The 14,972-nt window shown below is 35.7% G+C and overlaps 1 protein-coding gene and 1 long non-coding RNA gene across 2 annotated transcripts; one reads left to right on the top strand and one right to left on the bottom strand.

Annotated features, from left to right (window-relative positions):
- Positions 1–9,029: 9,029 nt before the first annotated feature.
- Positions 9,030–10,666, top strand: LOC107766823 (uncharacterized). Its single transcript, XM_016585697.1, has 2 exons — positions 9,030–9,383; positions 9,893–10,666. Exons 1-2 carry the CDS (start codon positions 9,153–9,155, stop codon positions 10,259–10,261), a joined length of 600 nt encoding a protein of 199 aa, XP_016441183.1. The 5' UTR covers positions 9,030–9,152; the 3' UTR covers positions 10,262–10,666.
- A 1,228-nt stretch (positions 10,667–11,894) lies between these two features.
- LOC107766822 (uncharacterized) lies at positions 11,895–12,654 on the bottom strand. The gene is made up of 2 exons (XR_012703120.1): positions 12,402–12,654; positions 11,895–12,309 (listed from the first exon to the last, which is right to left on the bottom strand). It is a non-coding gene; the product is annotated as an uncharacterized LOC107766822 (long non-coding RNA).
- Between the last annotated feature and the right edge of the window lie 2,318 nt (positions 12,655–14,972).

Raw genomic sequence — 14,972 nt, 5'->3', positions numbered from 1 at the left:
ATTTTTAACTCGGCATATACTACTCTACTATTTTTCATTGTTTGTTCGAAAGCACAATTTTGAATTTTGTTTTAAGAATTTGTTGAAAACAGGCCACTAAATTTTTCTTTCTGGTTCACCTATAAACCAAATATATTCTTTTCCCCCCCCTCTCTCTCTCTTGTGATGATATACTAATATACTGGCATTATTGTTGTCTTGTAGTAAGACGAGAAATACCTGCGGCGATTGATTAAAAGAAAATAAATAGGTGTTTAACGCGAATCTAAGTGGTCATATGAAGCTTCCAGGAATAGAAGTACCAAGATGATATAAATAGACTAATAGATCTAATATAATTTGTTGAAACACTTAAATATAGTAGTATATTTTTCCAGAAAAGAAGAAAATGAGGGTATTGATTTTTGTTTTGTTGGAGAGTGAGAATATGGAGTTGATTGTGGTTTTTGTCAAGTTCGTGGAATGTATGCATTGGCCCGTCGGAAGCTGCTTCTTCCTGCCCGGTGCTATATATATTTGCTTGTTTTACGTTGGGGAAATACTAACATATTTTAATTTTGCCGTGGATTCGTGTAAAAGTGTTTCATGCTCCGGAAATCGTATCCTCAAATAGTTTATAAATAAGTAGTAATTAAGACCGTAGCATCCAATTTGTTAGGATCGAGAACCTGCGGGTAGTACGAAATTTAACCAAACAACGATATAATGACAATAACAAAGACAATGCAAGTTGATAATAATGGCAATTAAAGAAGATAAAAAGATACAAATTTAACGTGATTCGATCAAGGTGACCTACGTCCACAAGCGGAGAGGAGCAATTTTACTATACCAATAAGAATACAAAAGATAGTACAAAATTAGAGTAAATTCTCTAATTCCCAAATACCCCAAGAGAATAACCTCACAAGATCACTCTAAAGAAAGGGTTCACACAAGTGCTTCCTAACACCACTCTCTTACAAAATACTCTATAATAAAGGAGGAGAAAGAAGGACAAGAGTGAAAAACTCTTGAATTGGTGTGTTCTCAAATGAGGAGAAACTCCTCTATTTATAGCAAGAAATCCTTGGCCTAATAGTGGATATTATGTCATGGCAAATGTCATGAAAACTTGGTCCATAAATTGAGTTATAGTGGATATTATGTCATGAAAATTTGGCCCCCACTTGAAAATAAGCCAAATTAATGGTCATATTACAAATCTCCACATTGGCCTAATTTTGGCTTATATATAGTAAATTTGCTCCACTCTCTCCGTAAAAACCCAAATGGGCAAAATCATTCTTCATAAATGCCAATCAAGTTCAGGCAAAGCTTGAACTTGGACACTGGAAGAGGTTTTGTGAACATGTCAGCAGGATTGTCTCTAGTGCTGATCTTCTGAACAAAGACTTTTCCTTCAGCAATGGTTTCTCGGATGAAATGATACTTTATATCAATGTGCTTCGTGCTCTCATGATACACTTGATCTTTAGTCAAGTGAATGGCACTTTGACTATCACAGAAAATGGTAATACCACCTTGGGATGAATTGAGTTCCGCAAATAGACCCTTCAACCATAAAGCTTCTTTGATCGCCTCGGTCACTGCCATATATTCTGCTTCGATAGTAGATAAAGTTACTACATGTTGTAATGTAGCTTTCCAACTAGTAGCGCAACCACCAATGCAAAATACATAGCCTGTCAGTGATCTTCTTTTGTCAAGATCACCTGCATAATCTGATTCTACAAAACCAACCAAAGTGTTAGTATTTATCCCAAACTCCAAACATGTGTTTGAAATACCTCACAAATATCTGAGAATCTATTTCACAGCATACCAATGTGCTTTACCAAGGCAACCCATATATCGGCTTACCACGCTCACTGCTTGTGAAATGTCTGGACGTGTACAGACCATTGCATACATAATACTGCCGACTACACTAGAATAAGGAACCTGCGCCATGTACCTCTCTTATTCCTCTGACTGCGGGGACTGAGCAGCTGATAACTTAAAATGAGCAGCAAGAGGGGTACTAACTGGTTTAGCATCTTTCACGCCAAATCTCTCCAAGACTTTCTCCAAGTACTTCTTCTAGGTCAGAAATAACATGTTGGCTTTTCGATCTCTTTTGATCTCCATGCCAAGGATTTTCTTAGTTGCTCCCAAATCTTTCATCTCAAATTCAATTTTCAGCTGACTTTTCAAATTGTGAATTTATGTTAAATCCTTAGCAGCAATGAGCATGTCATCAACATATAATAATAGGTACACAAATAAACCATCATTTAACTTCCGAAAGTAAACACAACTATAATACATGCTCCTCGAATAACCATGACCAAATATAAAGGAATCAAACCTTTTATACCATTGTCTTGGAGTCTGCTTTAATCCGTACAAAGATTTCTTCAACAAGCAAACATGATCTTCTTTTCCTTCAATTTCAAATCCTTCGGGTTGATGCATGTATATTTGTTCTTCAAGTTCACCATGTAAGAAAGTTGTCTTAACATCAAGTTGTTCTAATTCCAAATCATATATGGCAACGAAGGCAAGCAAGACACGAATAGAGCTATGTTTAACAACAAGTGAGAAAATATCATTAAAATCAACTCCTTGTACCTGACTATAGCCCTTTGCAACTAATCGTGCCTTATACCTCGCATCTTCAACCCCTGGAATACCATCTTTTTCTTGAAGACCCATTTGCAACCAACAATTCTTTTTCCTGATGGCGGCTTCACAAGAGACCAAGTACCGTTCTTGTGGAGAGACTCAATTTCTTCATTCATTGCAATCAGCCACTTGGCTAAGTTAGCACCAAAAACTACTTTTGAATATTTTGATGGTTCTCCAATTTCTTCAGTTTTCTGTACAACTGAAAAAGCAAATGCAACATAATCTCCAAACCTTAATGGTTGTTTACCTTCTTTTCCTTGTCTATATTTGGCTATAGAATACTCCTCTTCTTCTAGTTCAACTTCAGGAGTCTCAACTTCAGGAATTTCAGCTTCTGGCTCAACTTCAAGAGTTTCAACTGTATTTTGCTCCAAAGTTGATGAGCTTGGCTCAGAAAGAATGCCAATCTCAACCTCTACCTACTTATGTGTACTCTTTCCTTTATCTGTATTACAAGAACTAGAAGACTCTTTTCTAGAATGTAACATAGAGGATTCATCAAAGGTTATATCTCTGCTAATTATAAATTTTGGTGTCGTGGGATCAGGATACCATAGTCGGTATCCTTTCACCACAGATGCATACCTAAGAAAAATGCACTTTTTAGCCCTTGACTTTAATTTTTCATCATTTACATGCATGTATGCAGGGCAACCAAATATCTTTAAATCAGAATAATTAGCAGGAGTACCTGACCACATTTTCTCTGGAGTCTTAAAGTTCAAAGGTGCAGAAAGAGCTCGGTTGACAATATAACAGGCTGTAGAGATAGCTTCTGCCCAAAAGGCGTTTGTCAAACCAACATTTGAAATCATACAACGAGCCCTTTCCAAAAGAGTTCTATTCATCTTTTCTGTCACACCATTTTGCTGAGGTGTCATTCTCACAATACGATGTTGAAAAATTCCTTCATTCTTCCAAAATTTATTGAATTCATCATTACAAAATTTCAAGCCATTATCTATTCTAAGCCACTTAACCTGTTTTCCTGCTTGCTTCTCAATCAAAACTTTCCATTGTTTGAAATTTAAGAAAACATCACTTTTATTTTTCAGGAAATAAACCCAAACTTTTCTTGAATAATCATCAATGAAAGTTAACATATACCTGGTACCACCTTTTGATGGGGTACGTGAAGGATTCCAAAGATCTGAATGAATGTAATCCAAAGTACCTTTTGTTCTATGAATCGCTGGAGATTTGAAGCTGACTCTTTTCTGCTTCACATAATGTTCACAGAACTCCATATTTCCAGTACTTTGGCCACATAAGAGACCTCTTTTGCTGAGGATGGGAAGACCTTTTTCACTCATATACCCCAATCGCATATGCCACAATTTGGTCATGTTAGAATCTGATTTATCTGATATTGAAACTGCAGTAGCACCTGTAACAGTAGATCCCAAAAGAGTATACAACGTACCAGATCTGCGTGCTTTCATGATCACAAGAGCACCATGAGAAACTTTTAGAACTTTACCTTCACCTGTGTACTTGCCCCAAGAGATTCTAGAGTGCCCAAAGAGATAAAATTTTTCTTCAAGTCACGAACATGTCTAACATCGGTGAGAGTTCTCATCACACCATCGTGCATTTTGATTCGGGCTGTACCTTTTCCAATAACTTTGCAGGCAGCATTGTTGCCCATCAAGTCAACTCCATCTCCAATAGATTCATATGTGGTAAATAAATCCCGATTGGGACACATATGATAAGAATAACCCGAATCTAAAATTCACTCATTGTTAGATTTGAAACTATTATTAGTTGCTAAAAAAATAGTTCCCTCAGTCTTATCAGCAGCTACACTTGCTTCGGCAGTGTCAGTATTTTTGTGCTCATTTTTCTTTTCTGTATGCTTTTCTTTATTTTTCAATTTAAAGCATTGAGAAAAAATGTTACCTTTCTTATGACAAAATTTGCACATGACATTTCTGTATCTGAATTTTGACCTTGATTTAGGTTTCTCACAACTTGAATCTTTCTTATTGGATCTACCTCTTATGGATAAGCCTTCCCATTGGTTACCCACTAGTTTCTCCAGTAATATCTCTATCTATTTGTTCTTTTGATTTCAAAATAGATTTGATATCTTTATAAGAGATATTATCCTTTCCATAAAGTATAGTATCTCTTATATGTTTAAACGAATGGGGTAATGAAACAAGCAATAACACAACTTGATCCTCATCTTTGATTTCAGCATCTATGTTACTTAAATCCATAAGAAGAGAATCAAAAGCATCAAGATGTGTAAGTATAGAGGTACCTTCAGCCATACGAAAAGTGTAGAGTTTTTGCTTTAGGTAAAGCCTGTTTTCTATTGTTCTTTTCATATATAGGGTTTTAAGGTTTTCCCATATGCCTTTGGCTGAGCTTTCTGCTGCAACTTCACGCAAAACCTCATTTGAAAGATTTAAAATAATATCTGCTTTTGCCTTTTTGTCTATGACAGCAAACTCCTCGTCCGTCATTTTATCCAACATCTTCTCCTTTCCTTGCAGTGCCAAATCTAAGCCATCCTGAATTAGGATAGCTTCCATCTTTAATTGCCACATTTCGAAGTTTGCACTTCGGTCAAATTTCTCAACATAAGACTTTGTTAGAGTCATTTTGGCTATTTAAACTAACCCGGTTAAATCTGGCTCTGATACCAATTTAGTAGGATCGAGAACCCGGGTAGTGCGAAATTTAGCCAAATAACGGTATAATGACAATAACAAAGACAATGCAAGTTGATAATAATAGCAATTAAAGAAGATAAAGAAGACACAAATTTAACGTGGTTCGGTCAAGGTGACCTACGTCCACAAGCGGAGATGAGCAATTTTACTATACCAATAAGAGTACAAAAGAGAGTACAAAATTAGAGTAAATACTCTAATTCCCAAATACCTCAAGAGAATAACCTCACAAGATCACTCTAAAGAAAAAGTTCACACAAGTGTTTCCCAACACTCACTCTCTTACAAAATACTCTATAATAAAGGAGGAGAAAGAAAGACAAGAGTGAAAAATTCTTTAATTGGTGTGTTCTCAAATGAGGAGAAGCTCCTCTATTTATAGCAATAAATTCTTGGCCTAATAGTGGATATTATGTCATGGCAAACGTCATGAAAACTTGGTCCACAAACTGTGTTATAATGGATATTATGTCATGGCAAATGTCATGAAAACTTGGTCCACAAATTATGTTATAGTGAATATTATGTCATGAAAAATGTCATGAAAATTTAGCTCCCATTTGAAAATAAGCCAAATTAATGGTCATATTACACATTTGAAGATATAATGATTCTTTAAACGAAGAAATATTGGGTTTTGTTATTAGAGAATTTGTATGGTAAAACTAAAGACTAGATGAAACAACGATATGATCATCCACTGTTGTTCTCACTTGTGACCAGAGACTAGAGAGGTTTGACTGTAATTATTTTATTTCTAGGTAACTTATTCCACTAATCATCAACACTTATCGACAATTATCTTTTTAAGTAATTTGATATTGTAAAAATGAATTAATCAGTGTATAAAAATTAATGTATAAAAGTTAACTCAATAGATAATCTTTTAAACTTATCTAAAATGAATAAATAAAGTACATATTTTGTCTTAATATCTATAATAATGACAGCATTTTAAAAAGTCTCGAGGAATAATAAGTTAATGTCGCGGGTAAATTAGGCAGAAATTTGTCTTTCTCTTGATATATTAAAATAGACAAGTAAAAGTAACAATATATTTTTAGTATTGTAGACAAATAAAAGCAGACGAAAAGGATATTATTAAGGGATTGACCAAGTAAATTAAAAGATTACAGGACATATATAATCATCGGCAAAGGTCCAAATATACCCCCGTACTTTTGAAAATGGTCTAAGAATACCCCTCGTTATACTATTGGGTTATCTATACCCATGTAGCCATACTTTGGGTTCAAATATACCCCTCATTTAAACTGAGGGACACGTGTCATCATCCTGTTGGCCAATTCTAAATATCTCCTAATTAATTAAAAATACCCATTACCCATACCCGAAAAGTAATTTTTTAAAGTAATATTTTTTTTGTAAAAACTGAAAAAAACTGAAATATTTTTACTAAAAACTGAAAAAAATTAAAATATTTTTTTTTCTAGTTTTTACAAAAAAAACTGTTTTAAAAAAACTGAAAAATATTTTCTAAAATAATATTTTTGTAAAAATTAAAAAAAAACTGAAAAAAATTTTCTAAAGCAATTAAAATTGGAAATTTTTTTTTACTAAAAACTTAAAAAATCGAAAATATTTTTTTCCAGTTTTTAGAAAAATATTGCTTTGAAAAAACTGAAAAATAATTTATAAAGCAATTCTTTTTGTAAAAACTAAAAAACAAAAATTGAAAAGCAATTTTCTAAAGCAATATTTTTATAAAAACTGAAAAAACAAATATTTTCTTTTTTTTTTCAGTTTTTAGTTTAATTGCTTTAGAAAATTATTTTAGTTTTGTTTCTAGTTTTTACAAAAAAATATTTTTCTGTTTTTAATTGCTTTAGAAAATTATTTTTCAGTTTTGTTTCTAGTTTTTACAAAAAAAATATTTTAGAAAATAGTTTTCAGTTTTTTTTAAAGCAGATTTTTTGTAAAAACTGGAAAAAAAAATTCGTTTTTTTAGTTTTTAGTAAAAAAATTCAGTTTTTTTTTCCCGTTTTTACAAAAATAATTGTTTTAGAAAATTACTTTTCGGGAATGGGTAATGAATATTTTTAATTAATTATGAGATATTTAGAATTGGCCAACAGGACGATGACACGTGTCCCTCCGTTTAAATGAGGGGTATATTTGAACCCAAAATATAACTGCAGAGGTATAAATAACCTAATAGTATAACGAGTGATATTTTTAAATTATTTTCGAAAATATAGAACTATATTTGGACCTTCGCCGTATAATCATTCGTACACTCGGTAAGAGAGAGAAGTAGCCCTGCTCAAAGCCTTCCGTGTACTGTTCTCATTCTCAGTGGCTCCCACCTTCATCTTCAACTAACTATCACTAATTATGAAACTATGAAGAAACCAAACCTATTAAAAAACTATTAAGTATGCAGTGCCACCACATGACAACTCTGTCTGTGTTGGTGCCAGATGTCTTACTAATATTATCCTCACTGATTCCTCATATTAATGTGAATAGCCAAGCAATGTACCTCTCCCTTGACCCAACCCATAGATCTAACGTTAAAAGTTAAAAGTATTATTCATGAAGTAAATAAGAGAAAATTCTTGTTAAATTTAAAATTCTATCCATGAGACTAGTGGGATCAAAATATCAAATGTGCACTTGAAGTGTCCTATTTGAGCAAATCACCCGTATAAAGATGCATTACATTTGGTTTACAGGTCCAAGTTCACTATTCAATCCTATCTATATTCACAAGGCAAAGCCCAAGAGGAAAATGGAACTAAGAAACTGTATCAAAATAGCATGAGCTAGCTAATTTTTGGGCTGATAATAGAAAATATTTTGCGTTTGTAAAGTTATTAAAAAATAGTCACTATTTGAATTGAAACACCGAAAATTTCAGTATAAACTTTCAGTATATTATATTGGAACTCTAACACATTATAAAATTCCAACACATTATGCTTGATTCTTTATTGTTATTTTACACGTTATTTCTGTTTCTTTTTCCCCAGATCTGCAGACCGACGGATACCGCAGCTGAAGACGAACGAATCAGGAAAATAGTTACTATATATGTTTTCTGAAATAACCCTGTAATAGGCAAATAGAAAATACCAAACTGACCAAAATAGCCTCGTCAGTATGTTCTAGTGCTACTTTGGATGACACTGTAACAATTTACAGAGTGAAACAATTTTTTCTTCGACTACAACTTTGTCATGTATGGTTGAATATTTTTAACCATAAAAAGTTGTAATCTATAGCTCTTTTATGTAGCTTGTAACTACACTAAATTTATTTTTACAATATGAAGAGATCATAATGTATGAATTGAAGCAAATAACTAGAAGGTTTGACTCTCTACTTTGAGCGGTGGAAATCGAAGAGAAACCTGCGCCAATTCAGAAAATGCATTCGACCTGCTAAAATCTGTTTATTACTGATAAATTTAGATCTTCTTCTCTTTTACAACTTGGTTATTATCATAACAAATGTGCATGAGAATGGGCATTCTCGTACTTTTATATATGTTTCAACTTCAATTCCAAACTACGTTGTGAACCGCACAAATATCCTGAGGTGCTTATATAGTTAAACCGTAACTGTCCAACAAAGAAACAACACCAAACACAGAAATTCTAGGATCCCTTTTTTATCGCTTCTCTTGTATATATATATACAGCAAAAGAAGCTTCATTTGTTCGCAACGTCTCTCTTAACAACTCGCCCTGCATTGCAGGGAGGGCAAATTAAATCACATTAACGTCGTTGGACAGAGCGTAGCCAATTTATTTCGTGGAACATCTCCTCAAAAGAATGACGGAGGAAGAGGTAATCAACACCACAATCACCACCACCAACAACAATAAATCTCCACTTAATGATAACATTGACAAACAACCACAATTAAGTGTCAATGGTAATAACGGAGAGAAAATAACCAATACCAAGGAGAAGAAAAAGCAAGGTGCTTTCAGCTTCCTCAGAGCTGCATCGCTCAAGCTGCGCCGTCGATCTATTGATCTAAAGCATCAGAAAATTTCTCAGGTACGCCTACAGAAATCCAACATTAATAAGTGCACGTACATTTTATGCATCATAATCATCTGACTACATAATTTTAATTATCGACACTGCAAACTCTTTTAATACTGTACCTTTTTAACACCAATATTTCATTCTGGTTTGGTCGACAAATCGCTTTCTTTATAGGAGGAAGATGAACTAATTCTTAGCTTTTACATAAAAATCGGCCGAAAATATATTAAGCATATGTATATATGTCAATTCAGAGGCGGAACTAACCTATTAGGTGCAGGTTCGGTCGTATACCTAATCACTTTTGTTTAAATATAGTATTTGTACTAGAAAATTCATTATATATGTATAAATATTTAACTGCGAACCTTGTAACTAAGATGAGCTATGGATTTGGCAAATTCAAAACATAAAAACTTCAAATTCCGCCTCTGTGTCATTCTAGTTCTGTCACCAAAACGCATATTTTACGTATCATATTCTAACATCCGGTTGATTTTAAATTCTGAATACTAAAGGAAGCGGTGCCTACTGTGGATTCAAAAGGAGATAATTGGAAGAAGCTGGTGGGTTCAATGAGGCCTTTACATCTCCAAGACAATCAATCACCGCCAACCAACCACCAGCCGCCGCCGGTGAAATCTCCATCGCCGACGGTAGAATGCTGTGAAAATGTGTCCTCTCCATCACCTTCCACTTCCTCCGCGGGAACCATGAGTCAGTATGCTTCAGCAAATAATCTCCAAGAACTCTACGGTGAAAGCAGCGACGATGAAGAGGAAGATCCGGACCAGGTATTTGATGCAATTGGAGCAGACGAGATGATTGATGCAAAAGCAGAGAATTTCATAGCTCAATTTTACGAACAAATGAGGCGTCAACAATGATGGCAACTCATCAAACACATACAAGGCATGCACGTAAACGTCTAATTTCATTTCATTCATTTTGTAGTATTAACTATTTAATTAATTTTTGCAAAGGCATTATATCTCAGAAATAGTGTAGAAATGTCTCTGCCTTTTGCTCTGATGTCTCTTAGGTTTTTACTGATTAGCTCCAAAGGGAGCAGGTTTTTCTCTACCTTTATAACTTACACTTCGTTTGGAACAAAGAAAATAGTGAAAGAAAAAGAAGGAAAATTAAATAAGTATATTGAATTCTTTCATTATGTTTGTTCTAAATGTGCCTACGGAAAATGCAATGGATTACATTGTAATGAAGGAATATGTATCTGAATGCAAGAGCATTTTTTTGTTAAGATATAAAAGTTGTACTCCTATTTTATTACATACGTATTTCGACATCATTCTCTCTCTAATTTTACGAGGCTTTTTCCCTTTAAACTACTCCGATATAGCAACCAAATAAAGATAAACTAGAGATAAGTTGATACAAATGTCCAAGGCCGATTTTATGACATGTTAAGTTCGTAATATAAAAATAGAAAGTTAAAAAAGGTTAACGTCTTTCTATTCTTTACATACCATTGGGTAACGAATAGTAAAGGCTCAACTCTATAATTGTCCAATCCTAAGTACCAAATGGGTGAATAGAACGAAACGAAAATTAAGAAGAGTTTAGAACGAAAATAAATGTATAACTTTCTAAGCTTTGAGTTCATATAGGTTAACTGAAGAAAAAAGTAGAAGAGAGTGATTAGTACTTTGAGGTAAATTTCTTCCAAATTCCTCAACACTTGATCACGTTTACCTCTCAACTTTCTCCATTTCTTTTCCTTCATATATATTTTCTCATATATCCAGGCACAAGAAAAGAAATTCCATGGAATTACGTTTTTTTTGCTTTAGGAAATTCAGGTCCCAAACTGGGCCTTAATGTATCATGCGATTCGAGTCCGACTTTGTTTTGCAGTCCATTAATGAAGAGCAATAAGTTATGAGTCAAACTATGTTGATTGATTTACAAACATATGTCCAGTGATAATGTCCCCATCTGCTGACTTAGATGTAAGAGAAATCTAGGAAATGCAACTTCTTCTGTTTCGCTTATAACCTGGCAAACAAATTTAATGCTAAAATCAGAGTTGCCTTTGATCCACCCAATCCATGGCCAGTTTGGTCAACTTGAATTCCCAACCAATTACTAAGAAAAAGGTGGCGAATCAAAATCTTATTCATTGCCAGGTTCAGATCAAATGAGAAACATATTGCAAATATACAGCAAATTTAGCCCAGTGTTGGGTGTAATGATCTTCAATTCGGTTTGTTTGTGAGGGAAAAAAAAAGACTACTGAGATTAATGGCAAATGTCCGTCCATTTTTTTTTTTAAATTGAGAAAATCACTGCATTTACCAATCAAGTAATGAAGTTAACCTATTAAAGTTACCCATATCTGGAAAAAGGATAAATCAATTTCAAATTTTGACAGAGTTGAACACATAATTTCTGTCAAAACTTGAAATTTGAATTCACTGGCAATTTGAATTCCATGGGTTTGATATGCAAAAGAGGCATGAAACGTCAGAACAATAAATGTTGATAAATGACAGGCAAACAAATTAGAATTTCAATTTGAAAAATGAAGCAAAACATTCTAAGTACTATGAAATTAATTAGACCTGTCACCTCTATGTTTCCCACCTTTCTTTGTAAATTTCTTACAACTTCAGAACTCACAACAGATCATATTGAGAAAAAGAAAAGCACCTTATACAGTAACAATAGCTAATTAATAGCCATGGATGATTTCAGAGCATTTATTCTTGAACCACCTCAGTCCATTCCTAATGGAAGTCTTGAACTTTCCTTCAATAGTATACACTTTGTACTTTGCTATTCTCTTTCGTCTCTTCATCTCTGGATCATTGAATCCCCAGGGCTTAGCTGACGATGAAGTTGCTGCTGCCACCTGGCTCGGCCAAGTTCCCTTGCTCGTTACTACTGGTAGATCCGGTGAGCGAGCCCGACTTCCCTGCTGAGGCGAATCTAAAATTTAAACTTAATAGTTCAACTTTAAGGTTCTTAAAAATTATGAGTTCGAAATTTAATATGCGTAACGCTTACCTGGTTGCTGCTGAACCCTTTTCCGCTTACGATCTCTAGTCTTCGGTCGCCGGAGCACCGGAAACTCGGGCGGAGCTCCTCCATATCTGGTGGTAAGACTAGCTTATAAAAGAGAGCAAAAATATAAATTTGTCAACAGGATATACAGAAGTTCAATGATACATTTGGGAATGTGAAATGGTAATATTGTAATAGGAATAAGGAAGAAGGATTCTCCTACTTTCTTTTTGCTATAGTAATTTTAAAATAAGAGAGGTACCTGTAAGATGGAACAGAACTTTAGCTGTAATGGGGTTGTATTTTTTTTCAGATTAGATTCTGTAATGGTGGTCTCCCAGTACTCGATGACACTTTATTTTTTCTGCCACCATATTTTTAAATTGGAGTGGTATGACTATTTCGTACTATGGTTGCTATAATTAATAAGGACATTTCAAAGTGCCTAGGATTTATGATGTCGTGCCAACCTCGATGTTATCGATCTTGTCACCGGAAATTAATCATCTTTCTCCTTTATTCCAGTTAAGAGAAGTCCACGATTATTCTAGTCATTATTCAAAGGTATCCTAAGTGACGATTAGACAGGAGTATGAGATTTTCATGCACCATAGTGTACCGCCCAGCATATTTTCCGACCGAATTTCACGTTTAAATGGCGGCAAGTCGAGCCAAACTTGGCTGCCAAAGACCAGAAGGTCTTTGGAGGCAACAATCCCACGGGCTATCCGGGCCCTCATGGAAGCCACACTCTCCCAGAAAGAACACATACTTCACAGCTGGGTAGGACCCCAGCCAGCCAGGACAATCATGGAGACAACCATCTATCAGCAAAGTCATGTGCTGCACAGCTGGGTAGGACCACAGTCTGCCTGGGCAATCATGGAGGCAACTATCTGCCAGCAAGAACTGGGGCACAGCAGCTGGACAAGACCATTGGCACATGGGCTGCCAACACAATCATAGAGATCAAATGATGCCAGCATAAAGCAGTGCTACATAGCTGGACGGGTCCACTGTCAGCAACTGTGCAGTAGATATTCATTATACATATAGACATGTATATGTCTTGTTAGAGGGCAGATCTCATATACTTGTATTTCCTTCTTTTGTATATGAAGTAAATCCGAAAATTGGTCTTGGCCTCCCAATCCTTGTGTGTATTTCCTTTCATTAGCTTTCCAATCTTTGAGTTTGTGTGATTACCTTGGTTCAAGCACGACATTGTATTTATTTCTTGGGTAGGACAGAAGCAGTCAGGCTATCTTGCTGTCCGCACGGAGCCCTTAGAAAACGGTCATGTGACAAGTGGTATTAGAGCAAAAGGTTATTACCATGGCAACTGATGGAGATAATGTTACCTTAGACAACATTCGTGGGAGAGACGAATCACCAACAAGGAGACCGAAACCAAAGAAGAGAGGGACGAGCAAAGCACGAGATCCCGCCATAGTCGTAACAAGTGAGGTGCCAGCTTTTGAGCTACCCCTACAACAAGTTAGTCGTGGTGAAGATTGTGAGGCTTCTGCCTCAAATCTTTTAGACGTGAGAATGGATCTCACCGAGGCTGGTTTAGCTGTATTAAACCGGCGTATTGAAGTTGTTGAACACAACTTCTGCTCACTTGAGTCTACTGTCCTAGATGAGCTAGGAGACGTCAAAGAGACGTTAGATAAAGTGTTCAAGGAGCACAGGGATGGACTGACCAACCTTGAGCTTAAACTGGCCGAGGTTGTATCATCGTTGCACGGGGAAGTTGAATCCCTAAAGCAACAACTGCAGGAAGCAAGGTTAGCTGGTGGCACTGGACATGTAACAGTGCGTGAAACCAAAATCGAGGGCCCAAAACCGAAGGTGTTTAGGGGTGAGCGAAATGCTCAAGATGTAGAGAACTTCATCTGGAAGATGGAAGACTACTTTGAGCACCTCAGCATCATTGATGAGGCTGCCAAGATCTGGGCAGCAACAATATATCTAGCCGACACCGCTATGCTATGGTGGAGGAGGAAGAAATCCGACATAGAGAAGGGAACCTGCTCCATCAAAAGTTGGGAATAATTCAAGTTCAAACTGAAGCGAGAGTTCTACCCCCAAAACGTTGTCAATGAGGCACGTAGGAAGTTGAGAGAGCCTAGGCAAACAACTTCCATTAGTGAGTACGTGAAGGAATTCACTAAACTCATCCTGCAGATTTCGAACATGGAAAGCGATGACTTGCTATTCACTTTCATAGATGGCCTTCAAAATTGGGCCAAATAGGAATTGCAGCGGTGTCAAGTCCAAGACGTCGATGAAGCTATCGCGGTGGCTGAGTCCTTAAATGATTATAGGTCAGAAGCCACAAAGGCAAGGGACACCAACTTCAAACCGGGTGTAGACCATAGATATTGGGACAAGGGCAAGCAAGTTGCTGCCCCTCACTGTAATTCCAACGAAGAAGGCAACAAGGCATCTCATTGGCGCGACCGGTATAACCAAAGGAAGAAGGAATTTGGTCCCCGCAATGGTTGTTACATCTGCAAGGACCCTAGTCATGGTTACAAGGATTATCCTTCTTTAAAGAAACTTGGTGCC

This window comes from Nicotiana tabacum, chromosome 19 (genome assembly GCF_000715075.1).
Source record: "Nicotiana tabacum cultivar K326 chromosome 19, ASM71507v2, whole genome shotgun sequence".
NCBI classification, from domain to species: domain Eukaryota; kingdom Viridiplantae; phylum Streptophyta; class Magnoliopsida; order Solanales; family Solanaceae; genus Nicotiana; species Nicotiana tabacum.
This window is presented reverse-complemented; position numbering and strand designations above follow the sequence as displayed.

Excerpts from the sequence above, each read along its gene's own strand:
- LOC107766823 (XM_016585697.1), top strand. The coding sequence starts at position 9,153 with ATGACGGAGGAAGAGGTAATCAACACCACAATCACCACCACCAACAAC. Across the intron at positions 9,384-9,892 it reads AGCATCAGAAAATTTCTCAG|GAAGCGGTGCCTACTGTGGA; the intron begins GTACGCCTACAG and ends TGAATACTAAAG.